The 26,529-nt window shown below is 34.8% G+C and overlaps 4 protein-coding genes across 5 annotated transcripts; 3 read left to right on the top strand and 1 right to left on the bottom strand.

The window, feature by feature from the left end:
• Window positions 94-13,892, top strand: LOC18613689 (bromodomain and WD repeat-containing protein 3). Of its 2 annotated transcripts, XM_007051032.2 has the most exons (25): window positions 94-410; window positions 1,278-1,648; window positions 2,183-2,331; window positions 2,682-2,921; window positions 4,183-4,292; window positions 4,401-4,478; window positions 4,558-4,664; window positions 4,957-5,051; window positions 5,139-5,269; window positions 5,386-5,489; window positions 5,587-5,661; window positions 5,812-5,890; window positions 6,091-6,259; window positions 7,352-7,422; window positions 7,923-8,003; window positions 8,136-8,206; window positions 9,201-9,297; window positions 9,449-9,508; window positions 9,697-9,751; window positions 9,836-10,236; window positions 10,310-11,112; window positions 11,193-12,120; window positions 12,219-12,782; window positions 12,909-12,967; window positions 13,373-13,892. In XM_007051032.2, the coding sequence occupies exons 2-25, from the start codon at window positions 1,296-1,298 to the stop codon at window positions 13,566-13,568; spliced, it is 5,076 nt and encodes a 1,691-aa protein (XP_007051094.2). In that variant the 5' UTR covers window positions 94-410; window positions 1,278-1,295; the 3' UTR covers window positions 13,569-13,892. The 2 variants fall into 2 exon arrangements, with proteins under 2 accessions (XP_007051094.2, XP_017984587.1); XM_018129098.1 differs by lacking the exons at window positions 94-410; window positions 1,278-1,648; window positions 2,183-2,331; window positions 2,682-2,921 and having other exon boundaries at window positions 4,241-4,292; window positions 5,129-5,269.
• On the top strand, window positions 15,340-17,101 carry LOC18613688 (ribosomal RNA small subunit methyltransferase). Its single transcript, XM_018114065.1, has 2 exons — window positions 15,340-15,850; window positions 16,078-17,101. Exons 1-2 carry the CDS (start codon window positions 15,536-15,538, stop codon window positions 16,804-16,806), a joined length of 1,044 nt encoding a protein of 347 aa, XP_017969554.1. The 5' UTR covers window positions 15,340-15,535; the 3' UTR covers window positions 16,807-17,101.
• LOC18613687 lies at window positions 17,722-18,700 on the top strand. The gene is made up of 2 exons (XM_007051030.2): window positions 17,722-17,840; window positions 18,254-18,700. The coding sequence occupies exon 2, from the start codon at window positions 18,265-18,267 to the stop codon at window positions 18,520-18,522; it is 258 nt and encodes an 85-aa protein (XP_007051092.2). The 5' UTR covers window positions 17,722-17,840; window positions 18,254-18,264; the 3' UTR covers window positions 18,523-18,700.
• LOC18613686 (histidine kinase CKI1) lies at window positions 19,144-23,641 on the bottom strand. Its single transcript, XM_007051029.2, has 7 exons — window positions 23,588-23,641; window positions 23,036-23,272; window positions 22,247-22,933; window positions 21,505-21,880; window positions 20,829-21,403; window positions 19,474-20,742; window positions 19,144-19,359 (listed from the first exon to the last, which is right to left on the bottom strand). The coding sequence occupies exons 1-7, from the start codon at window positions 23,639-23,641 to the stop codon at window positions 19,144-19,146; spliced, it is 3,414 nt and encodes a 1,137-aa protein (XP_007051091.2).

Genomic DNA, 26,529 nt, shown 5'->3' with positions numbered 1-26,529 from the left:
AAAACTGGTAGGCGCCCAAATCACTTGTAATTTTCCCTGTTCTATTACTTTACGTGTCCTAATTATTTTCTTAAACTTGTTAATTAATCGCAGGGCTTCAAGCTTTGTCCAAAAATGTATTCTTTTTTCTTTTTATCATCCCTCCATTTCCGTGTTCGTTTAGTTCTTTTCTCGTACGCAAAAACCCCGACTCCAAATTCTCCCAGAAAACTAGTAAAACGCAGAAATTTCATAATGTAACTTTTAGCTGCTTCTACTTCTCGATTCTCGTTATCTTTCCTCAACCCTCCACTTTTTTTTTTTTTTTTAATTTCAAATTTTCAATAACTAAAAAAGCTCTCAAAATCAGTGTTGGGAAGTAAAGGAAAGCACGTGCTTGATGCTCGTTATCTAAGCCGGCTCTAATTAAGGTAATAAGATCTTCTTTGATTTTCTACTTTGGATAAAATTACGTTTAGATTCTCCCTGGCTGCTGTTGTACGTGCCTTTTTTATTAGATCTTGAGCCGTTTAATTTTAATTCTGCTGTCGTTTCGGAGTGTTAATAGCTTCCAATTTGATGCTTATTTCGCTAGATATGAGGCAAGATTTTTTTGCTGACTTCTTTTTTTTTTTTGTTGAATGATTTGCTCATGCAAATGGCTAAAATGTTGAAATTATGGGCGTCTCTATAACAAGTTGAAGGCTTAAATTAAAATTGAATTTTTCTTTTTCTTTTAAATTTAAAATGTTTAAACCTCTTAAGGATTCTAGTTGTAATTAGGGGGTTTTTTGTTTTGGATAGCCTAGAAATTTTAGTTAGTATGATAGTTGTAATTAGGCTTCCCGCGATGATATGTTATTACCAGCATCCTTTAACCGTTGTTTCTCGTAATTGACCATAAGGTGACCACTTGTTACAAAAACATTTCCATCTTTTATTGATTTGTCAAATGAATGAAAAGAATTTTGAGCTTGTAATTAGACATGACCGCTGTGAACCAGAAATCTTTTCTGTGGTTGCATTTGTGTTTTCTTTAGGGATTTTCTCTTCCTTGTGACTCTTTTTTTCTCACTTATTGTCCTGGCAACTATTACGAGAATAAGTTATTGGAATTAGGCTATAAATGTCCTACAATTCAGTTACTAGCTGTCCTGTCTCCTTTCGAGGGACATCCTTGGTATGTCTTTTAGGCTTTTCTTTCTTTTTTTAAAAAAATGAGGATTGCTGATGCATGCAATTAATACACTTCTGTTATGACTTCATTCTCGCATAACTGCTTTTTTTTGGATAGTCAGGTTGGATTGCACCAAAACATGGACTGGAAGTGTTCATCTTCTGCTGGTGCATCTTCTCTTTGCAAGGCACCTTTGAATGTCTCGACTACAATGCCGGAGAAGGCTCTGGTTGAGCAACAAAGGAGGGTTACTGATCATGCTGCGAAGACTAATGTAGATATAGACCTTAGAGAAATTTACTTCTTGATAATGCAATTTCTGTCAGCTGGCCCTTGCCAGAGAACTTTTGAACAGTTATCAAATGAACTATTGGAACATCAGCTTTTACCCAGAAGATATCATGCTTGGTTTTCAAGAAGTGGTGCGCATAGTGGGAACAAAAATGATGATGGCATCTCCTTCCCATTAAGTTATAACAACTTAGTGGAGAGGTATATGTGCATTTTATATCATTTGGTATTAATCATCAATGTTAGCTGAGAGGTTTTAGCTTTGTAGTTCTGCGTATTGAAAAACTATATACCATTTATGTTTGATGTCATGATAGCTTATATCATATTCCATAATGCTAGCCACTTAGTTCTCACATTTTTCACAGCACCTAACTCCATGTTTTCCCCTTTAAAGAATACTTGCTTGCTAGTTAGTTGTTGTTTTTCTTTCTTTTGTTGAACAATACAAATTGCTTTTACCTAAGTGAACCAACTGTACTTGAAAGATATTAGACGTGATTGCTTGCCCTTCGATAGATTAAGTAAGGGACGATCAGAAAGTCAAACTATGAGTAACAAATCAATGGTGGCATGTTATATTTAACTCCACATCTTATTTAAAATTCTAGTGGCATAGATTAGCTTGGACTGAAACAATGTTTTCTTTTATTTATTTACTTTTTTATATTCTCATTAGTTGTTTGGTCTTGATTCCATTTCAAGTTACTAAGTTCTGCCTTGTATAACTTTCAGGTATCCTCACATTGAGAAGGATCACTTGATAAAGCTTCTGAAGCAACTACTGTGTACTCTGTGTGGTGAAGTTGTAGGAGATGCCCATGCTCCAAATGCTGCTGATGTCCCTACATTACTGGGATCTGGTTCCTTTTCACTTTTGAATTGTATGTGATACCTTCATAGTAATTTACTTGATTCTCCGTCTGCTACACAACCCCCCTCCCTTTCTTCTGCAAAAATAATAACATGCAACTTTTCTGTTGAGATTGTGTTTGACAGACAATAATTGAAAATTGATGTAGTTGGTATTTATAATTGATTATGGAAATATGTTAAGAACATTTAATGAGATTGTTACTTTGGGACGCAGGAAGGATGATCAGAGTACCGAATTATATATGTGTTTCTCTTCCTTGATTTATGTCCTTCGATTTTTGCATAATCTGTCTGCTTTTTTTCTGAAAAGCAATAATCTCTCTTCTTATGTGGCAACTTTTACCTTTCTGTTTTGCAGCTGACTCAAGTGTGGGAAATAGACAGGGCAAGCCTATTCCTGCCTACCTGCGTTGGCCCCATATGCAAGCCGATCAAGTTCGGGGGCTAAGTATAAGAGAAATTGGTGGAGGTTTCAGAAAGCACCACCGAGCACCCTCTGTTCGCTCTGCATGCTATGCTATTGCTAAACCATCAACCATGGTGCAAAAGATGCAGAATATAAAAAAGTTGAGGGGGCATCGCAATGCTGTCTATTGTGGTATGATCAACTGAACTTACAGTTAGAATCTGCTTTTTGGGGAATTTTGTTCCAGTCGATGTTCCTCGTATGGTATTGTCAGTATCTGAAGAAACCCTTGGAATTTGACAGCATTAGTAAAATTGTTGGTGTAGTCAATTTCCTTGTATGTCTAGTAGTGCATAAGGGTTCCTTTCTTCAGGAATGGTGAAATATGGTGCACGTGAAACCGGTTTAACCAATTTTTTTGGCTAAATATATCTTTTAGTTTTATATTTCTGTAGAACTTCAAAGCAGAACAATTGAGGTCGTGAAACAATTTGTTTTCTAGTGACTTTTATTGTTCATTTTCGGTAATGGAAAAATCCTTTTCAATAAACATTTTCAGATTTGGACCAAATTGTCTATCTCAATATGTTTTTTAGTGACTTCCATTGTTCATTTTTATGGAAAAAATGTATTTTGTTTTTAATGATGTTGCTGATTGGAACATGAGAAAGTTCTAGAGAGAGGTTCATGCAGCATGGAAAGGAGATGCTTGAACTAAAGATTTTATTTTGTAATTTTTTTATATTTTTAATGAGTTCAATTGTGATTTACAGATTTAAGTTAGTTAGGCTGTTTTATATATAAATTAGTTTTGTTTATTTTCTAGAGTATAGGGTATTTTGTACTATATTTTATTAGGGTTTAGGTATTTTAAATACCTAGGGGAAAAATTTATTATTGACTTCAGTTATTGTTGGACTGTTTCTATTCTTTTGAACCTAGTTCTTGTTTGAGTTATGTGTAATTGTGAGTAGTAACTTGGCTGTAGCTGCAATAATCAATAAAATTGTACTTTCAATTTTCTTAGTTATTCCCTGAAATTTGCTGAGTGTCTTTTCCTTTTCTTCCTACTTCCTTAAATTTATATTGCTATTTTGGTGCCTATGTAATTATTTTAAGGCCTTATTTTGCAAAAAAACTCTTTGGAAGTGATGGCATTTCTCCATGTACTTTTACTCCTTGAGTTCACCATTTGGAAGATTTGTATTATCTAAACATCCAAGGATACAATAGTAAACTAAATATATGGTTTTATTATCAAAATAATTGAAAAGGCTTACAACAATCCTTTCTTCTCACAAGAAAGGAATAATGTTACTCCGTTTCTTTCCTATTCTTGGTATGAAACTCTATATTAAGTGCAGTATTGATAATGTATCATGTATATTATCTGTACAACTGCTCAAGCTTCAATAGACAACGGACTTAAACAAATATTGTTTGTGCCTTATAGCTATATTTGATCGCTCCGGGAGATATGTTATTACTGGTTCCGATGATCGCCTTGTCAAAATTTGGTCTATGGAAACTGCATTTTGTTTGGCCAGCTGCCGTGGACATGAAGTGAGTTCATTTTGATATATGAGATTCTTGATCTATCAGTGTAGCCTGTAATATTTTATTGCTTTTTCTATATAACTAAAGCAATTTTCTTGTTACATGTATATGCAGGGTGACATAACGGACCTGGCTGTTAGTTCAAACAATGCTTTGGTGGCGTCTGCTTCAAATGATTTTGTGATTCGAGTTGTAAGAATGCCTCACCTTGCTTTATAATATGCTCCTCTTTCTACCCCTGGATGACTAAATGGTTCCTTGTGATTTACAGTGGCGCTTGCCGGATGGGTTGCCAGTTTCAGTTCTGCGAGGGCATACTGGAGCTGTTACTGCCATTGCATTTAGTCCCAGGCCTGCCTTCGCTTTCCAGCTTTTATCGTGAGCCTCATTTCCACAGTTGCAGTTTCCTGTTGTAGCTCCTCTCAGTTGGTTGATCTGCTGTGATACTTTAGTCTTTTATTTAGGTTTAATATATGTTTGTTTCATGTGTAAGCTTTTACTTATTCGGTGTTTCTTCTAGTTCTTAGAAGCTTTCTCTGAAAGGTTTCAATATAGTGTCTTTGATGTTGATAATTTGTTCTATCGTTACTTGGCTGGGAGGCTGCAAATTATAAATTTATGGCACTTCAGTTTATAGTTGATGGTGTTATTTCTCTGTTAACATTTGTAGGTCATCTGATGATGGGACTTGCCGAATCTGGGATGCCAGGTTTTCACATTGTAGCCCACAGATATACCTGCCGAAGCCTTCTGAAGCTGTTACTGGTTGGAGGACTGCTTCTAGATTGTTTTGTTAATGGTTGTATTGTTGTATAATATGAACTTACACTGCAACTGATAAGTTTTATGCAGGGAGGAGCAATTTTCCATCTAATAATGGACCTTCCTCAAGTAATGTTCCACAAAACCATCAGATATTATGTTGTGCATTCAATGTCAATGGGACTGTTTTTGTCACTGGTAGCTCTGACACTTTTGCCAGGGTGCGTCTAAACTTGTCAAATGCATCTTTTGGTTCATCTATAATCATGTTCAATTTATTTAACTTTAATTGATCTATATCGCTTAGATTTCTTTAGTAAGAGCTAGAAACTTGCAGGTCTGGAGTGCCTGTAAGCCTAGTACAGATGACTCACAACAACCAGTTCATGAGCTGGATGTTTTGGCAGGCCATGAAAATGATGTTAATTATGTTCAATTTAGGTTGGTCAGTTAGAATTGTCAGCTACTTTGTTATTAATATTACTATACCTCTTTTTCGCAACAAAATATCATTGCAGCTTTCTGTTTCTGTTTGCAGTGGCTGTGCTGTACCTTCAAGATCCTCAATGTCTGATACAAAGGAGGAGAATGTTCCAAAATTTAAAAATTCCTGGTCTGTAATACCCTCGTCTTACATAATGTGATTTATTGTAACTTAAGACTTTCTTTAGTTGTTCTTTTACTTCTTCTGTTTATTGTTTTTATGTTTAATTATTGTGGTCTACCTCTTGAGATCTGATTGCTTAAATTTTAATGTTTTTAGGTTCTGTCAGGACAACATTGTTACCTGTTCTCGTGATGGTAGTGCAATCATATGGATTCCCAGATCACGTAGATCCCATGTGAGTTCTTTTGATGAACCACAATCAAGTTCCAGTTAATGCCTTCAACTGCAAAATTTTTTTACGAAAAAAGGGATAAAAAACTCATTTTGGAGTTCTGTTGCACTTAAAGTCCATGAAGCTTGTAGTGCTGCAATTAAATTCAATAATATGAAACTGAATGAAGATTAATTCCTTTTACAATTCTTCCATTGTTATAGGGAAAAGTTGGACGTTGGACAAAGGCATATCATCTGAAAGTTCCACCTCCCCCGCTACCTCCTCAACCTCCTCGAGGAGGCCCACGTCAGAGATTTCTCCCAACTCCTCGTGGTGTCAATATGATTGTGTGGAGCCTGGATAATCGTTTTGTTCTAGCAGCTATAATGGGTAAAGTAGTGATCATGGACATGGAAGTTTATTTAAAACTCAGCATTAAGATAACATGTCTATCATAACTTTTCTTCTATTGGTTTATGTGCATTGTATATATCACTATTAAATATATGCTTAAAACCTAGTGGCTTTAGTGTTTTGAATTTTATAAGTAATGAATGGTGACACAACAGTCTAAAAGCACTTCTCTGGTACATTTATTTTGCTCTATTTTTATAGGAACATACTCTATATGTTTTTCTCTTTGTCGGCATAGTTATTTTGAAATTTCTTTTGGACTGCATCTTAAGATGCCCTTCAGAAGTGCACACCTCTTATTGCAAAAATTTGTTGTGAACAGCATCTGTTAATCTTGTTCTGCTCTCATCAAGTTATGTTCTAACATCTTACAACTATGAAAGTTGTGAAGGGGAAAATAAACAAGGAATATGAAAAACTTGCTCTTCTGTAAAGTGTTTGACTGACTCTCTGAATCAATGATGCTTTGCTGTCATGATTTTTTTTTTTTAAATTTAAAGTTCTTATAGTAAACCCTATTATCCTTTTTGTAGGGTGTTGCTAATTTTGTGTTAAAATATTTTTGGTATATTCAGTTTTACTTGCAAGCTATAAGAGGCTATTACATATCTTGAGATGCCTTCAGCCTCTTTCCCCATCAATAAAACAGTATCTTGGAAACCATGTTCATATTAGAATATTTCTGCTGTAAAATGTTGGTAGAACATGCTGAATCTTTTTTCTACTCCATCTTAAACAAAAGGCGTATGGTTACTACAGTAAAAATGTAAAAGCCTTCATCATTTTCCTCATCAATGTTATACGGCCTTTTAGTTTACTGAGTCCAACCCTTAAAATAATTTAGCAGCTGTGTTTTTTTTATTTGTTAAACTTCCTGTATTTTTAGTCTATCGTGTAATTTTTAGAGCTTATATGCTTTTTTCTTTTAGTTTTATCCTATAAACCTTTACTGATTATGTTGCCTTGAAGTTGCGGTAAAATGCCCTGTTTTTGGTTAATTTTGAGCTGCTTGTTTAAAATTGCTAATATAGTTCATTGGGGCATCTCAACTATTTGTTGTGAATTCAGATTGCAGAATATGTGTGTGGAATGCTGTTGATGGTAGCTTGGTACATTCTTTGACCGGTCACGTCGCATCAGTAAGTTGTGTTTAGCATTTTCTTGCCCTTCACAACAGATTCATATGATCGTGGTATTGATTTGTTTGTCTTTTTGTTTTTCTTGTTGACCAAGATAAAACAATTATAGAAAGATGATTTCCTTTGAGGGTATCAGAAACTCATCCTCATTGGAGTTGTTCGCCTCTTTTTAAATGCAGTTGATAGCAGGTTTTTATTTTTTTTCTTTTTTAATTAAGAGGATAACTTGAATAAACTTCATTTGCTTAATCTGAGCTTCACTGTTAAAAATGTACTCAATTAACAAGATGTAGTTGCTTGCCTGATTTCAGTTTTTTGTTCACTTGATTTTAGATGAATTTCATGCAATTAATATTGCTTGGTATGTTCTGATAGTGCTTCACATGTTTGTTGCCTTGGTATTCTGGGACATCAATTTGTTCAATTCAACTGGTTATCATGATGTTGGAAAGAATTTGTCATTTTAATTCTGTTGCTCATTGGTTTTGAACTTTTGGCAGTCTTATGTTTTGGATGTCCATCCTTTCAACCCTCGAATTGCTATGAGTGCTGGATATGATGGAAAAACAATAGTTTGGGATGTGAGTTTCTTGTTCTTAAAATATTTTCCATTGATCTGTTGACTTTTTCTGAAACTGCCAAATTATTTTTTTATTTATTTGTTAATGCAAGTGTGGACTGTTTATTGAGTTCTTTGGGAACTATATTTCCAGATATGGGAGGGCATACCCATCAGGATATATGAAATTGGTCGTTTTAAGTTGGTTGATGGGAAGTTTTCTCCGTAAGTGAAAATGTTCACCCATTAATTTCTTTTCTTTTCTTTCTTTAGCTGGAAAGATGACTTACATTTTTTTATTATTCTGAAAAAGTTTTTTTTGTCAAAACATGGATTATTGCCTTGCTCTGTCTTATCTAGACAATTACTTTTATTTCTATAGCATTCCATATTTTGGTATGTGTCCATCCATTTTATGATCCTTGACTGCATGTATTCTCTCATCAGACTTGATTATATGATCAAGTCAACTAGTTAGTGTTTATTGTTTTTAGATCTTGGTTATATGGGCCTGTTGATACAATAGAAAAAGGCATGTTAAGCTTCTATATGAAATACCTTATGATTCAAGTCAGATGCTTAATTCTCTAGTAGTTTATACTTCATGATACAACCACAAAAAATGCAGAATTTGGGCCTTTAGAGAGTATCTTACTATTATGTATAATGTATATCTTACTGTAACAGATCTGTTCAGCTAGGCTAACCATCTCTTGAGAATGGATTGTATCATATGAATGTTAGTTAGCCTTAACCATTTCTTTTCTGGATTCTGCTTCTTTTCGCACAATTTCTGTTTGCCAAACTTGGATTAGATATGCTTTTCCTTGTTACATTGAATTCTGTTTCTAGCTTTATTAGCATGATATTCCAGCTGTTCTAGTCTGTTTGTGGTTGCTCAACCATGGTATTGTTTTCAAAAGGTTGTGGAGCATCAACATGCTCAAGCATGAATTTTATTGAGTTTGACATTTTACACTTGCAAGAGAGGTGCACACATGTGTTTACAATTTTGAATAACAAGAGTCTAACTAAGACTGCTTTATTAGGTGTCTATGCTGGGTGGTTCATATTTTGTAGCTCTTTTGCCAGCAATTGTTTTATTGGAAAAACTAATTACATATTCTTGTTATGTGCATCTCAAATCAGAACTATTTTGTTAAATCTTAAGAATTGTTATTGTGAAGAGACCTGTAGCATTCTTCTTTTTTGTTAATAGGGATGGGACATCAATTGTACTTTCGGATGAAGTTGGGCAGATATATTTGCTGAACACTGGCCAGGGTGAGTCTCAAAAGGATGCCAAGTATGATCAGGTAGCTGAAATTTTGCTTGTAAAGCATATCTCCCGTTTTCTCTTTATTTATTTATTTCTTTATGTTTTTTCCTTTTCCCTTCTCTGCTCATAATATAAGTTGACGTCGTGCAATTGCTTTATGAGGTTGTCTTTCTGTTCTCTTCTGGCAGTTCTTTCTTGGGGACTATCGCCCCCTTATTTGGGATTTTGGTGGAAATGCTCTTGATCAGGTATGTTGCAACTCCATGTTAAACTAATATGCGGTGGATCTCATGTTTGTCAATTCAGACAGTATCAATTTGCATTGCATCATAAAACATGGACAAGTGTGAGAGTTTTGAAGCATTATTCTTGTTTCTGTGTGATGCTTATGCGTCTGTTTGCAACTGATGTGTTATTCACTTAATCTTTGGTGCAGGAGACACAACTTCCTCCACATCGTAGGAACATGCAAGATCTTATTTGTGATGCCAGTATGACTAGAACTCCTACTTCTGTAGATTTTTTAGCATGTTATACTGACATAATTTAGCTAATGATTTGATGGGAAATTCCAGGCATGATTCCATACCCAGAACCTTATCAGACTATGTACCAGAAACGACGACTTGGTGCTCTGGGTATTGAGTGGCGTCCATCTTCCACAAAGTTTGCTATTGGCCCTGATATCAGTTTAGGCCAGGATTTTGAAATGCCAGCCTTGGAAGATTTGGAGAGAATGATGGAACCACCACCTGAGTTGATAGATGCCATGTATTGGGAACCTGAAAATGAAGTTATCAGTGATGACACTGATTCAGAGTACAATGTTGCTGAGGAATGTTCTACAGAAGGTGAACGGGGGGCATTGTGCTTCAGCTCTTCTAGAGGCACAGAGAGTAGTGAAGAAGACAGTGACGTTGAATGCAGTCATAAAGATGGCCTTCGCAGATCACGAAGAAGAAAATATAACCCTGAAGTAAGTGGCATTGGTCTTCCACCAGTTTTGATTATTGTTTGGCCCATGGTCAACTGAATTTTATTATTTTCAGGTTGAGGTAAAGACTTCATCAGGGAGGCGAGTCAAAAAGAGATGCTTGGATGAGCATGATGGCTCTATATCTGGAAACAATAGGACTAAAAACTCAAAAAGTGGCAGAAAAGCTTCAAAGAAAAAGTCTTCCAAATCTAAGTCATTGAGACCTCAGAGAGTCGCAGCACAAAATGCTCGAAGCATGATGTCTAGAATCACTGGGACATCTACAGATGGTGAGGATGAAGTTGACTTAGAAGGTGATTCATCTAATAGTGAGTCATTTTCGGAAGATTCAAGTATTGAAAGCAGTGATATTGAGAGAAACTTGGAGAGCATACAACTAATGTCCATGAAAAAAGAACAAGAGTCTGAGGATGTAGCGTGGTCTCATGAACTCCCCAAATCTCAATCTAATGTTGTGAACAGGAAGAGATTGGTCCTAAAGTTCTCATTACGTGATTCTAAGAAGCCAGAGGCCCCAGAGGCCACCAGATTTTTGAACAGTGACAATCAGATCAATTTACTGGACCATTCTGGACCTGAGGGAACTTTTGATGAGAATGGAAATGCCTGCATCAAACACCCTGGCTTATCTTGTGCAGATGTGGAGCTGTTGGACCATGACAGGATTGGTCTGGCAGATACAAGGCAAGCTATAAATACTGGGGATTATTTGGAGGAATTTGTGGGGGACAAGGAGAACAAAGAGAACAAAATCAGATGGGGTGAGGTTAAAATTCGGACATCAATGCGTTCAAGATCAGGAGATATGATGCCAACTGATGTCCACAATGAAAACAGGATTTCTACTGTCAATGGGTATGTTAAATCTGAGAATGAATTGGAACTTTTATTCCTAATATAAAAATCCATATTTATGGATATATTTTGTCTTGCAGGGAGGATGGACGGTTAGGGAGTCATGCAGTGCAAGATCTGAATAGAGTGACAATGGAAGAGTTTGCTCCTGATGAGGTGCACAAATCTTTAACATCTGAGTTTCTGTCCCTAAGTGACCACCAACTAAATGGCAGCTGTGATAAATATGGAAATCATGATTCATCACAAACTGATCAGGTCGGTAGTGTTAACCAATCTCATGAATCAAAAGAGATTACTCCACACAAATTGGTGAAATTAAGAATAAGGACAAAAGCAATTTCAGGAGACCTTGGAAGTCCCTCCAAACTAAAATCCCTCACTGTAGTGCATGATCCAACCTGCAGTGGAGGTGATGTGAGGTCCAGAGACACTTTGTCTGTAGACCACAATCCTGGTTACTGCATGCAAGAAATAGGTGAAGGTTCTGACAGATCAAGTTCTCTGCATTTATTGCACTCGGGTTTAAATTTAAACAAGATTCATGGGGAAAGCCCATATAAGGACAAAACTGATTCCACAGGTTTAAATGCCATCAATGATCATGATTCAGAAATTGGTTTCAGTGAAGCAGCAGCTGATGCAGTACGTAGAACACGATCCATGAAGATGAAGGCAAGTTCACAGGAACAGCATGCTTGGAACCATAACTTGAAGGTAAGAGTAGAGCATGCTTTAGCAGGGACATCAACAAATGAGGACAACTTCTCTGTGAAAGCATATAATGACATCATATCTGAAGAATGGATGTCAAGTTCCAAAGTGAGAGAAAGATCAAGAACCACCAGAACCAAGCGGGGTGGAGATCCTGACAATAACTCAAAATTTTCAAGTGGAAGGAAGTCTAATCCTTCTGGTAGAAAATTATCATGGTTGATGTTATCAGAGCAGGAGGAGGGTTATCGTTATATACCCCAGCTGGGTGATGAAGTTGTATATTTCAGACAGGTATGTTATGCTTCCTCTGGATAAGTTGTATTTGCTCTGAACAAACTCAAACATAACTTTTTTTCACAACTCAGAACATGGATTTTGTTATTTTGCAGGGGCATGAAGAGTGCATTGAATCAGGTCGCTTAAAGGGGCCTGGTCCATGGAGCTCAAGGGGATACCTGAGTGCAGTGGAAATTTGCAGAGTTGAAAACCTTGCTTATTCCCACTTTCCAGGTTCTGGAGAGAGTTGCTGTAAAATCACACTTAAATTTGTAGATAATTCATCACGTGCATTTGGTGATGCATTTATATTGACCCTGCCTGAGTTGATTGGCTTTCCTGATTTTCTTATTGAGAAAACAAGATATGATGCTGCAATGAGGAGAGAATGGACCCGTAGAGATAAATGCCTAGTGTGGTGGAAGAACGATAATGGGGAGGGTGGTAGTTGGTGGGATGGTAGAATTGTTGCTTCACAGGCCAAATCTATGGATTTCCCTGATAGTCCTTGGGAAAGATACGAAGTTAGTTACAAGGATGGCTGCAAGTATCGGCACAGTGCTTGGGAACTGCATGATCCTAACTTTCCATGGGAGCACCCAAATATTGATTCTGAAATCAGGAATAGGCTATTGTTTTCTTTTGCTAAATTAGATCGTTCAGTGAGCAGAAATCAGGTTCTTTTCTAACTACTTATTTCCTTGAAGTTCTGGAATTTGCAGTGAAAATTTTGTTTTAAATGTAGGAGAGGATGAGTTTTTCCACAAGGTTAAATTTTTTCTTCTGCATTTCAAACGGTGCAGGACTTTTATGGATTTCAGAAACTGAATGAAGCTGCTGAGAAATCAGAATTTCTGAACAGGTATAACTCCCCTTTCCACACCTACCCTTATCGCATTTGTTTTCCTGTTATGCTGCCTCTTCCTACCTTGTTTTCAAAATATTGCCTAATGGCATATATAACTTTACTTATATCAAGCTACCTTTTTATTCTCATGTTTCAATTTTTTTGGTTTATGCATTATATTAGTTCCAGTCTTATTAGGAAAATAGAAAAGATCAGTGATTTTCGAGTATTTAGAAATAATCAATGAGAGAAGTGTTGTGCAAATGACTGAGTAGTGTTTATTCTTTTTGATAATTTGTGTGCATTATTACACTTCTCTATAAATTATAGTTTGTGCCAGAACAGACAGATAATTGAACATTCATTGGCCTGTAATTCATAGGCATCTGCAACATAAATGAATTTTTGGAATTCTTACAGGTTTCCAGTTCCATTGTATCCCGAATTGATCCGGCTTAGGTTAGAGAACAACTACTATCGGACCTTGGAAGCAGTGAAGCATGACATAAACATAATGCTGTCAAATGCGGAGAGTTATTTCGTTCGAAGTGCTCACCTATCTTCCAAGATGAGGCGCCTATCAGACTGGTTTACCAAGACATTGTCAAAATTGTAGGAAGCTGTATAGATTTTTTTTTCTTTTTTCTTTATTTTTTTCAATCTTAATTACATCTCTTACAACTCATCCGTCCAATTTTGTAAGACAAATCATTTTTAGGCATTACTGAACACTGATAAAAGAAACGGGGTTCAAAGGGGAAGGGATGCATATCTACTAGATATTTTATTCATTGCATGGATGCATGTCCCTTGTGAGTTTTAGGAAAAATATGCACAGCATATTTGGAAAAACATCGTCCATGCTTTTCTTTTTTTTTTTTTTTCAATTTTTATGTTGCCGCTGTGTTAGCGGTGCCGGACGCTTCTGTCGTGGTTTTACTTTTGGAGGTGTTGATGCAAGTGCTGAATTTTAAAATACTATATTAAATTAAATGTCGGACTAAAATATGATAATAACGTAATGCTTTAAATTTTTTTAAATTATTTAAAAAATTTTAAATAAATTTATCTTTTTTTATTTGATTTAATCAAGTTTTTATGATTTTATTTTAAATTAAATTAATTTTTATAATTAATTATTAATTAAAATATTATTTATCATTTTATGTTTGTTTGATATTATGTAAATGCGAAATGACAATTGACTAATGAATTAGTTAATTTTTAAAGAATAAAAGTTTATTTGATTTAAAATAAAAATATAAAAATTTAATTGAATATAATAAAATAATAAAAATTTATTTAAATTTTTTAAGTATTATATTATAAATTGATTAAAAAAGTAAGTTTTTCAAAGGCATTGACTTTTTAGTATAATATCTAAAAAAAATCAAACTATTCAAGAAAATTTAAATAAATTTATATTTTTTTTACACTCAATCAAACTTTTATAATTTTATTTTGAGTTAAATAAATTTATATATATTTTATTTTAAGTGAAATAAATTTTTTTATTTTTATTTTGAGTTAAATAAATTTTTATAATTCATTATTGACTTGTACGATTAATGATTAATTTAATTAAATATTATTTGTCATTTTATAGTGTACGTAAGGTGGTATGTTGATATATTTTAATTGATGATGACATGATATGTTAATTTGACATAATAATATGATCATGTGATATTTATCATATTTCACATCAACATCATGTCACATCATGTAGATATTTTTTTAAAATAATTCATAATATATTAAAAACATAAAAAAGTAAAACTTCACTTTTGAAATAAAAACAAGAAAATTCATTTTCGTTACTCTCTAAAATTGAGAATAACAGCTCAGAATTATCTTCAAAAGTGTCACCTACAAGACTACACAATAGACCAGAAACTCAAAGAAACTTGTACGCATAAACCGTACCTTGCAACGTGAGGATTAAGGCATTCACCTCACCTCCATTCCCCAATTACAAAAAGTCACTTAATTCAACCAATTCAAAAAGTATCAATTTATCTAAACATGTAACTTGATTGAATGTAATAATAATAAAAAAATTATTTAAATGACTTTTTTTTATCATTATATCAAAAAAAATTTAAATCTTAATATAGACAAAGCTCAAATAGAGTATTTTTCCCTTTTTGAACTTTTACATTTTGTTAGTGGAACCATCGAAGTAATTTACATTTGTAGCAGGATAATAGGTGCTACAACTCCTTTCTTAAAAGGCGACGGCACACGTTGTATAAATTTACTTACATTCTCCAATTTTTTTTTTATTTCTCAATTATATTCAACTTTTTTTGGGCCAATTTCATGCCTATAATTAATTATAAAGGGCGTTTCCTAATTTAGTATTTCTTTTACCCAAAAAAAAAATGTAAGTAAACTTTCCGATGCCTTTGCCACATCTTATCTCATGTCTCACGTGCAAGCAAGTTTCCCTCCGCCATAACAGTTGCATTAGGTCCCAAAAACCCTAGTACTTATTTACACTACTTTAAACTCAAAACCCTAAGTCGAGCTTCCTACCAATTTCCCCTCTTGTCTCTGCGACTCAATCAATCGCGATTTCTGATGGCGGGAGGAAAGATAAAGAAAGAGAAGCAGAAGGGGCAAAGGGCACCTTCGAATCACTACCAAGGAGGTGTCACTTTCCACAAATCCAAAGGCCAACACATCCTCAAAAACCCTCTGTTAGTCGACTCTATTGTCCAAAAAGCCGGCATCAAGAGCACCGATGTCATCCTCGAAATCGGTCCCGGTACCGGAAACCTCACCAAGAAGCTTCTCGAAGCCGGTAAAATGGTAATCGCCGTCGAACTCGATCCTCGTATGGTCCTCGAGCTTCAACGCCGCTTTCAGGGCACCCCTTTCTCTAGTCGCTTAACGGTATCCACTATTTATCTGTTTTTCACTTGCGCTTCTTCTCTTTGTAAAATTTTAATTGTGATGAATTGGCTACTATTGACCAAATTTTTTGACCCATTTATTAAATTCATGCTCTTTTATCTGTAAAATTCCGAACTTTAGGGGGTTAAGTAGTAAATAACTTGGTAAATTTGAATATTTTAGAATTGGGAATTTGACAATTTGTATACAATGCTAATGTTTTTCAGGTTATTCAAGGCGATGTGCTGAAGACGGATTTACCCTATTTTGATATATGTGTGGCAAATATTCCGTATCAAATATCTTCACCGCTTACATTCAAGTTACTGTTTCATCAGCCTGCTTTTAGGTGTGCTGTTATTATGTTCCAGAGGGAATTCGCTATGCGTTTGGTTGCTCAGCCAGGTGACAATCTTTACTGTCGGCTTTCTGTGAATACCCAATTTTATGCTCGAGTTTCCCATCTCCTCAAAGTTGGGAAAAACAATTTCCGGCCTCCGCCTAAGGTTGATTCTTCTGTGGTAAGAATTGAGCCAAGGAAGCCGCGTCCGGAAGTGAACCACAAGGAGTGGGATGGTTTTATAAGGATTTGTTTCATTCGGAAGAATAAAACTCTTGGTTCTATTTTCAAGCAAAAAAATGTACTTGCTCTTTTGGAGAAGAACTATAAGACTTTGCAGGCGCTGCAGGGCTCACGAAATGTTTCCTTGGGTGGGATTGATGATATGGATGTTGCTAGACTAGGGAATCAGAGCATGGAATTGGACGATGGAATGGATGATGAGATGGATGTGGAGTGTGATGAAGCAGAAGGAGAGGTGTCTGAGTTTAAAAATAAGGTTTTAAGTGTGTTAAAGGAGGGAAATTTTGAAGAACAGAGGGCATCCAAGCTTTCACAAGAAAGTTTTTTAACCTTACTCTCTATGTTCAACAAGGCTGGCATACACTTCTCTTGATTCTGCAACATTACATATTTTTTTTTTTCCTTTTGGTGCTTCCTTTGTTCTCCTTCCTTAAGTAACAGGAATATCCAATTTTGTTAGGCTTGTTTCCATACCAACTAAAGTTAATTAATAGATTCATCAATTTTAAAGATTTTTCTGCCAGGGATGTATTTATGTTGTTTTATATTAGCTAGCCAAGCTATTCATTACATACATTCATGCTATGCTATGTATTATTTGTACTGGTTTATCTCATTTATGTAAGAAATATTATTCAGTCCAGTTTTGAATGATTAATGTTTAACAAGGCTGGCATACATTTCTCCTGATTCTACAACAGTCCCTTTTGGTTTTTTTTTTTTTAGGTTTATATTTTCCCCAGTTAAAGTTCTGCTTTTTTTGGCTTGTTCTCTTATCAACCAAGTCTAATCCTTAGATTTACAATTTAGAACAATTTTCTTGTAGTTATCAATTATTTGGGAGTGTTCTCTTTTTGGTGAAGACCAAGACGAAAGTACCATTTACTTCATCTTCAGAAAGAAATTGGAACTGTTATTTCTTGGAAGGATGTAATGTAAGGATTCATGTTTTCCATTTTTCTTTTCTTTGTCCTCAGCTTTTTTGCATGGATATCTGCCAGTTGACATTGGCAAATTGTTGTAAATAAGTTTATTAAGCATTAAGAAAGAAAAAAAAAGAAGAATTGAACAACTAAGAGGACTACATTCTAAACAGAGTCCAGAGCTGAAAACTGTTCCCGAATTATAAAAATAAAACATGTATAAATTATTAAATCAAATATTCGGATGTTTAAATAAAAAATTTAAAAGAAAAAATGATACACGGAGACTCAGTTGAAGGGATTTCAGAGGACCCAAACCCGTAAATCAAAAGAAGTCAAAATGACGTCGTTTCAACAAAGTCAAAACCCTAAATCAAAAGACGAAACGCTTAAGCGCAAATCCTCCTGAAACAGCGGAGAGAAACAGAGAGAGCGCAACCCAAAAGAAGTACAAAAAGAAGGGCTACGGCTTGGAGATTCTCAGGTAACGGATTATCCTCTTTCTCCTCAAAGTTTTCCTTTTTTCTTCTTTGTCTTTTCAGCTAAATGTTTACTACATATGATAGGGGTAATGGTAGAACAAATGATAGTAGTTAGCAGTTATCTCCTAGTATTATCACTTTTTTAGAATAATTCATGCCATAGAAACTTTTCAGCTCAGGAGCTGGAGCACTAAATACTTGAAAAAAGAAACAGAAAAATAAGGCTAGTCCAAAACCAAGGGAAGGAACCTACTCTCCTCTGTTCTAGTTATAGGGAGGACCCAAGCACTGATTTATGGCTTAAAGACAAAGAAATTAAAAATAAGCTGGATTTCCTTTTGAAAGGCTACCGGGTTACTAATTTTCTGCTTGCCTTGATTGAATTCTAATTTTCTGAATTGCCTAAATTTTGTAGAGATTGTGGTAATGGAAGCTCAACCCCAGGTTAAAGCCACACTTCGGCTTGGTTCTGAATTTTATACGGTGAATGCCAAAAAGGATGGTGCTCTCTCTGAGCAGCTGTCTTCAATGAAAGAAGAAAGCATGAGCATATTGAGGGAATTCATCACCAAACACAATGTTCCCAATGATGTCCCTGATGAATTGGTTGTGAGCTCTTCTGAAGACGAGGAAGAAGTACCCAAGAAGCCTAATGTCAGGTCGAAGAAAGCAAAGATAAATTAGCACTAGCTCTGTATTGCTCCAAAAATATGTATGGAATTTTTTTAGTGTTCAAGCTCTCCTTGGGTTATTGAATATAAGGGTGAGTCAACTATTTTAAACATTGTGTTGACCAAATGCTTTGTGGAATAGATTTGGAAATGGTAAAGACCAAGTTTTGGAGCATGGAAGTTTTTAATTATGCATGACATAATTATCTTGAAATTTGGTTTGTGATTGTATAGCATTTCTATGAACTTGTTTATTTGAATTCTCCCTTTTATAGTTTGATTTGTGAAATTTTTATCACGCATCTCCTGTTAGGAAAGAGTTAGCCTTATGGTTGTTTTGTTCATAAAAGAGCAAGAATTACAATTTTTAGGTGAAATGAGGTGAATAAATTTATTGTTGGATTTTAATTTCGAAAGTGAAACTGTGAAAAACCAAAAGCATTGCTCAATCCCCCTTCGTTTACTGCAAATTGTACTAACCAATCCATCTGTTCAAAGAGTTTCATACTTGCCTATCTTAATCTCAGCATCAAAAGATTCGAATCATTTTCGCTGCTGTTTGTGCACTCAAAAAATTCATTTAAAAATATATTTCTATTTCTATATTCTCTAAATTTACTGGCCAAATGTATCACTACATCCTTTTGTGGTGGATGTTTTCAATGGCTTCCATCAGTTCTTCTGCATTCAAAGGTTTGCCCAAATGAGCATCCATTCCAGCTTGAAGTGTGTTGCTTGCCTCCACACCTGATGTATGAGCAGTTAGTGCGATGATTGGGATGTGAACACCATAACGTCTCTCCTCATTTCTAATCCGTCTTGTTGCTTCATATCCATTCATAATCGGCATCTACCGCAAACACAGACCAAAAGAGCATATCCCATTAGATTATCAAGCTACCATGCATGTCGAATCATGACCAGACATAAAAATTATGCAATAGTAAGAAATCATATAAATTACCTCACAATCCATTAATATATAGTCATAAGGAAGAACATAATGACCTCCATCATTTCTCTGATCTTTAAGACCATTGCAAACTAGTTTTAAAGCTTCCTCTCCATTTTCACAGTGCTCAGCATTAGCACCAAGCCGTCTAACAATAACTGTAGCAAGTTTGCCTAACAGTGTGCTATCTTCTGCAATCAAGATTCTTTTCCCACTCAAGGGCTGCTTGGTACTTGACTCAGCACCATCTGTTTTCATTTCAGTCTGTCCAAGTTGATGAATTGGGGATATTTTTGAGTTCAACCTAACATGAGTGTGAGCTGGAGCAGATGAGAAGCCTTTCTGTCTATATCGTTCATCGCTTGAGCTAGCAGCTTCCTGTATCTCTTCATTATGTAGAGGATTTCTTGACCTTGCTGTGATGTAAGAATTCTTTGTCGCTGATGAACTTTCTAGATTAGCTGAAATTCCCTGTGACAAGGTACCTCCAAATTCTGGAAGAAGTTTAATCACTTGATACAAACGAGAACCATGAAAAGGTTGCAACAAAATTTCATCATCAGGATCAAGCCTCTCCTTTTCGAGGCTTATAGAATTGATGCTACGTGAAGTTGGTTTGTCTAACCAAACAACCTTAAAACATATACCGTGAAGGCCTCTTCGAAATTCAGACACAACCCTCCAGAGTTCTGAAAATGGTCCTGCGTTGGCATCAATCACAAGTAGTATGAAGCTTGGTGCACCTCTCCGTTTGTTCAAAGGTAACTTATGCTCTGTCCCGTCCATGGCACTTAGAGGCATATCCTTGGAACTTGTACTAGAAATGTCACTTCTGGAACTCAAATCTAATCTCCTTGAAGAATGGTGAGAGGATATTAGCTTGGATTTTATCTTCTTGAGTGCAGAAGGAAGACTCTCCCATCGATCTACAACCAATACACTTATTCCAAGACTCTCCATAAATTTTTGTGAAATTCTTCGTCGCTCATCAGACTGTATCAAGAGAACAACTTGAGATCCCTCCAACTTGGTACTTGGACTACGAATGGGAAGTCTGGGACTCGAAGTTCGAACGGTCGAGCTAGGACTAGGAGTGTGGATGGTCAACCCTGAATGTTGTTGCGTGCCACCCAACATGGGATCACCTTGAGACTCCTTTTCCCCTTCCGTTCCGCTGGAGGAAGTCTCCATTGTAGTGAAGAAAACATTGAATCTGAAGCAAGACCCCTTTTCACCAATCTCTTTATCAACAATTCCAATCTCTCCACCCAATAGACGTACCTTAGAAGAAGTTAAAGCCCTGAATTAGTAATAAGACAAACTTAAAAGTTATCTCACCAACACAATAAAACTAATTTGTGACTTACCAGAGATTGAACAATACCAAGACCTAAGCCAGTGCCTACTTGTCCAGTGGCTGTTTCTTTGACCTGAACAAAGTTTTCAAAAACAGATTGTTGCTTCTCTTTGGGAATCCCTTTACCTGTATCATCCACCTCGAACACAAACTCCATGGAATTAGGATTCTGTCTAACTGCAGTTATCACTTCCATGTCACTGCGCGCTTCATTGATATTGTGAAACAAGCAGGATAAATACTTGTGCAGGCCATTCCGGCCAGAAGCAAGTATTGCACTTTCAATATCAGGCTTTTGGACCCAAGCTCTAAGAGATACATGTCCTTCAGGAGTAAATTTAACAGCATTGCTCAGTAAATTACTTAATATTTGCATGAGTTTCCCTCTATCACCTTTCACTTGGGAAAACTTGATAACAGATCCATCACAAGGGTCCAAAACCACATCTATACCTTTTTTCATACCCACAGGATGATACAAATCAACTAAGTGTTCAAGTAGTTCGGCCAAATTGAATTCCTCTTCTTCCAAATTCATCATGCCAGCTTCAATTTTGCTTGTATCAAGTATAGAATTTAGTAAGCCTGAAAACTTTTGAGCAGTTAATACTGAGGCAAAATAAGAGATAACTAAAAAGTTTGTGAAGACAGAAGAAGAGATTGTCAACAAAAGCCAACTGAATTACCTAATAGATCCTGTGCACAGTTACGCATTTGTTTTAAATATGCCTCGAAATCAGAACGAGGAGCTGCATCTGTGAGGCATAAATCTATTAAACCAGTAATGCCCGCCAATGATGCACGAATATCATGGCTTGCACCAGCCAAGGCAAGACTCTTGTTCATACTTTTTCTCTCAGCTTGTTGAGTTGCTTCCATTTGTTTTATGAGCTTGGCATGCAAGCACATCTTCCTTTCCGCCGTTCTGACCATTAAGAGCACAAAACTAAAAATGGAGATCATCACCATGACAATCATTACTACAAGAAGAATGAGAGAAAGCTTGCTGTTCATGTGAACAAGGCTTACTAATCCTTCATGAGGCAAAGCCAATGCATATACCTGAAACCAAACTAATGATTGTTATTAAACACTAGCTAAAATGAATGCTTTATGCGTATGATATGTTGTTTTTCCTTCATTAATTAATTCTATTCTCTGAAATGTTTTTGACCCTATAAGAGCAAGAAACTACATCAACATCAAGCATAATCTTGAAAGCCTTTGATTCTTTCCCTTGTAATTAGAATGTGCTTTGATCATGAAATAATTAGACATTGCCCAAAGTATATATTTGTCTAAAAAAGGTATTTTATACCACCAAATAAAATGTAATTACCATAAAAAAATAACCTAGAAAACGAAATTGTACTCATGGATGAATTTTATTGAAGGAATAAACTTCTTATGTGAATATTTGGAACATACCGATTGCACTCCTGAAATTTCAACAGGCGAACAATGAACACAGTACTTTTTTTCACCAATGTCCATTATATAGGTTGCTGATGTGTCATTTCTAGGCGTGCATGTAAAATTTTGAGCGTAAACTACTTCACCATCCAGCTTCGTAAACTGCAAGGCAATGGAGTTATTAACAGAAATCAGTTTGGTGTTCGGGATTCCATCTACCAGCATTTTCCCATCCTTTGTAGCCAAGCTTAAGCTTCCACCATAAAGATCTATACCAGCATAGATATCAGTTAATCTTTTAACTGGAAATGCTAAGGAGACAACACCTCTTCCATGTATGCTAGCACTGTTAAGAAACAAAGGATCGCCTGCACTATTCCATCCTTTTTCGACAGAAGAATATCCCTTCGAATCATTCAATGTTGTTTGAAACCAGCTCGTGTTGACAACATCTAAAGAATGGGATCTAACAGCTTCTCCATAGAGCTTTCCTGAGTTATCATCCACCGGTTGTTTGTACCAAACATTCTTCTTTCGTTCTTTCACAGAACTCGAATTGGAGGACAATGAAGAGTTGGCGTAGATTGACAGAGTTTGATTGCCATCAATATAGTAGGAAAACAAGAGGCCGTCTAATCCAACATATGAAATTTGTGATATGTAAGGAATTGTTGACAATGCTTGAAATAATATAGGAGCCACCTGTAACAATAATGCATGAATCCTAATTATTATATGTGTATATATATATATGTATCTCTTTGTTTTTTTCGATATCAAGAAAAATGGTAGATGGATACTTACCTTAGTCTCAATCTCATTGAAGGAGATTTCACTTTGGTTGACGGACCTACTCAAAAGTCTTGCTAACTTCGTAGCAGATGAATTCAGTGGGTGCACCAAATTTGCTATGCTCTCAATTTCATATAGCAATCCAGAATATAAGTTTTGGGTGTTCAAATCTACATTATCTTCAATTCGTCTGGTTATTTTGTACCAACATGAGATCACTAAACTTGAAAGGAGCAATATCAGCAATGCCTGCATTGAAGACTTGTGAATTAGAGATTCTCCAGAGGACCACAGGTCGAAGACGCATATCTACGTGGAAAAATTATACCTAATGCAAGCATCAATGATGAACTTAATAGTAGATTATGATGGTGAAAAGTGGAATACGATTTCCCTATCAAATTCATGACTAGACGTATCATAATCTTACTGTGAAAGCGTTAATCAAACAATACAACAATTAAGAAAATTTACATGCTGATACTTGATGAATTACTAAGGATGATGAATGAAAAGGAAAATTGGTCGACAATTTTAGCAGCAAAATAAGATTCTAGAGATTACCAAGGAAATGAAGACAAAAATTGGTCGTGCTACTATGAATGTGCTGAGCTTCATTAGATCATTATCAAGCGACTATTCAATAATTCTGCATTGTCATAAAAAATAGAAGAAAATTTTAATTCGTAAATAATAACAAGCAAAATTAATTCTTTCTCATAAAAAGATCATAAGAAACTTCAAATTTTCTTCTCTTTTCCATTTCAGACAATTATATATATGCAGTAGGGTTTCTCTCTTTGGTTAATTAATTTAAACTTGACCTTATTTTTTTTTTCCTTTAACCTACTCTTACTTCGTACATTTAACCTTGGTAAATTAGCAAATCTGTTTTTCCCCCCCTTTTTTTTACATTAAACTTAAATTCGTATAAAAAGCAATCTCATTATATTTTTTTCCTTAATTATAGGAGATTCACCAATTGAGACTTTTTAACAAGTCCCATGAACAAGAAAGACATAATTATATACTTTTCGGTTAGCATAGAGAGGTTCGCGCAACATGGAAAGAAGATGCTTGAATTAAAGAATTTTTTGGTAATTTTGTTGTATTTTTAATGAGTTTAATGGTGATTTTATATAGATTTAAGTTAGTTAATTAGCCTGCTTTATATATTAATTAGTTTTTCTTATTTTCTATGGTATAGGGTATTAATTAGTATTATATTTGTTTTTTAAAGGGTCTAAAAATTTAAATATCTAGGGGGAAAAGTTCAATAGTTGACTTCAAAACGTTGTTGAATCTTTTTCATTCTTTTGTAACCTAGTGTGAGTAATAACTTGGTTAAATTTGCTGAGCATCTTCCCCTTTATGGTTTTCCTTTTCTTGCCACTTCCCCAAATTTATATTACCATTTTGGCACCTACATAAGACCTTATTTTATGAAAAAAAAATAAAAAATTGGAAGCGATGCCATTACACTTTGGAAGACCTGTATTATTCAACCATCTAAAGATAAAATATTAAACTAAAATATATGGTTCTATTATTAAAATAATTGAAAAGGCTTACAACAACCCTTTCTTCTCACCAAAAAAAAGGAATAATTTTACTCCTATTTATCCCATGAACATCTTTCGAATCAACTCGAAACAAGGCACTAGAGGATAAGGCCAAACGATGCAATGAGAGAATTGGAGAAAAGAAAACAAAGCGGGGAATTTAACCTTCTGGACTATGATGCTTTCAAGAAGCTGCTTGAGTCTCCTAATTGTCTAGAGCTAATATCTTAGTTTTTCTCCAATTGAGAGCAATATCGCATTAAACCAATAAGTCAATTTTTTTTTTTTTTATTTCAAAGGCAACCACTGTGAAAATTCCACTTTCAACTTTGAATAAGATTAAGCATATATATGTAGCAAATTAAAAAAAAAGAGAGAGAGAGAGAGAGAGAGAGAGAGAGAATTTGGGAGAAAAAGATGAGAACCTGAGAGATGATTACACCATCAAAGGGTGATGAGGATGGAGCCGGGGAAGGATATCTATGGCGACTTATTACTTCTGTGGGAGTGAATATGTTTTTTTTCTTCTTTCGTGTCTATGATCGATGTTGAAGAAATTAGATTTATGTGACTTTTATTCTTTGATCACAAGAATTTAAGCTCTTTTATACACTCTTATGGAAAGCCAAGATACAGACCTTTGTTTGCTCAATAATCAGTCAAAGATTTAATTAGGAATTCTTTTTGGATATTTTTTCATAATGATAATGCTTAAATAGAGGGTCAAAGATTAAAGGGAATCAATTAAGGTAAGAAAAGAAGAAATCAACGTCGGCATGTGAAAATAGAACTAGCTAAGCTGCATTCAAGTTTGATTAATAGAAGCAAGGCATGTGGGCTTCATGCAAAAGAAAAAAAAAATAAATGTCAACAGAAGCACCAGCACACGGTAATATTTAAGATCTTGGAACAGCATTGCTGTAACTTTGTAAGAAACAGAAAAAAGAGCTGATTAATTGAGGAAAATAATAATCTATATGTTTTTTTTTAAACATAATTCATATTGATAATGACAAAAATTATAAAGATATCGATTCAAATATATTGTCATATTCAGTTTAATTACAAATTTGATACGATATTATTATGAAATAACTGTCCTTGTTACATCAAGACACAGTTCAAGGAGAACAACCTTTGAAGGTGCCCTCATGACACCACGACACCAGGGCAATCCCCCAAACGGGAAATATGTTGAGTTGAGGATAACACAAGAGTTAATCACAAGTACATATGAAATTATAAAGGTATTGTATTTATATTGGCTCCTTAATTAGATCAATATATAGATGGAATAATTATGTATGTAATTTATTATATTCATATTCAATTTAATGAAAATAATAAATTACATACATAATTCATTAAATTGAATTGTATAACCTTTCAAAAAAAAAATTGAATTGTATACTTCACTAAAAAATCTTCGAGATAAGAGGAATATTATATTAATTTTGGCCCTGTCCTTTTTTTTTTTTTAACATAATTTGCACTTGTCATACAATAGTATAAGAATAACATAATTCATGCATGTTTTTTTTTTATGAAAAAAAATTGTCAGCTATAAATATACTAAATGATGTTAAAATCATAAAATGAATATTTAAATATAAACTACGATGATATGTGATAGACCATAGATCTAATCTAATAAAATTTTTTGTTACGATTATATGAAAAGATATAATTTCCATGGACTCTTTCTTTTATTGGATTTACTTTTTACAATGATTATTATTGGAATAAAAGTGAAAAAGTTGGAATTTAATGATAGGAGATATGGTAATTACTTCCTTGTATCCTGAAGGATATGGTAACAATAAAAGAAAAAGGATTTCTTAGATACTTTTACTATATATGTGTTCTTATAAATATTTACTGCACACAAATAATTGGGGTCAGAAAAATCTTCAATCAATTCACTTAAAGTGGCCCTAATAAATG

Source organism: Theobroma cacao, chromosome 1 (genome assembly GCF_000208745.1).
Source record: "Theobroma cacao cultivar B97-61/B2 chromosome 1, Criollo_cocoa_genome_V2, whole genome shotgun sequence".
NCBI classification, from domain to species: Eukaryota; Viridiplantae; Streptophyta; class Magnoliopsida; order Malvales; family Malvaceae; genus Theobroma; species Theobroma cacao.
Note: the sequence above shows the minus strand (reverse complement) of the source record. Positions and strands in the feature narration are given on the sequence as shown.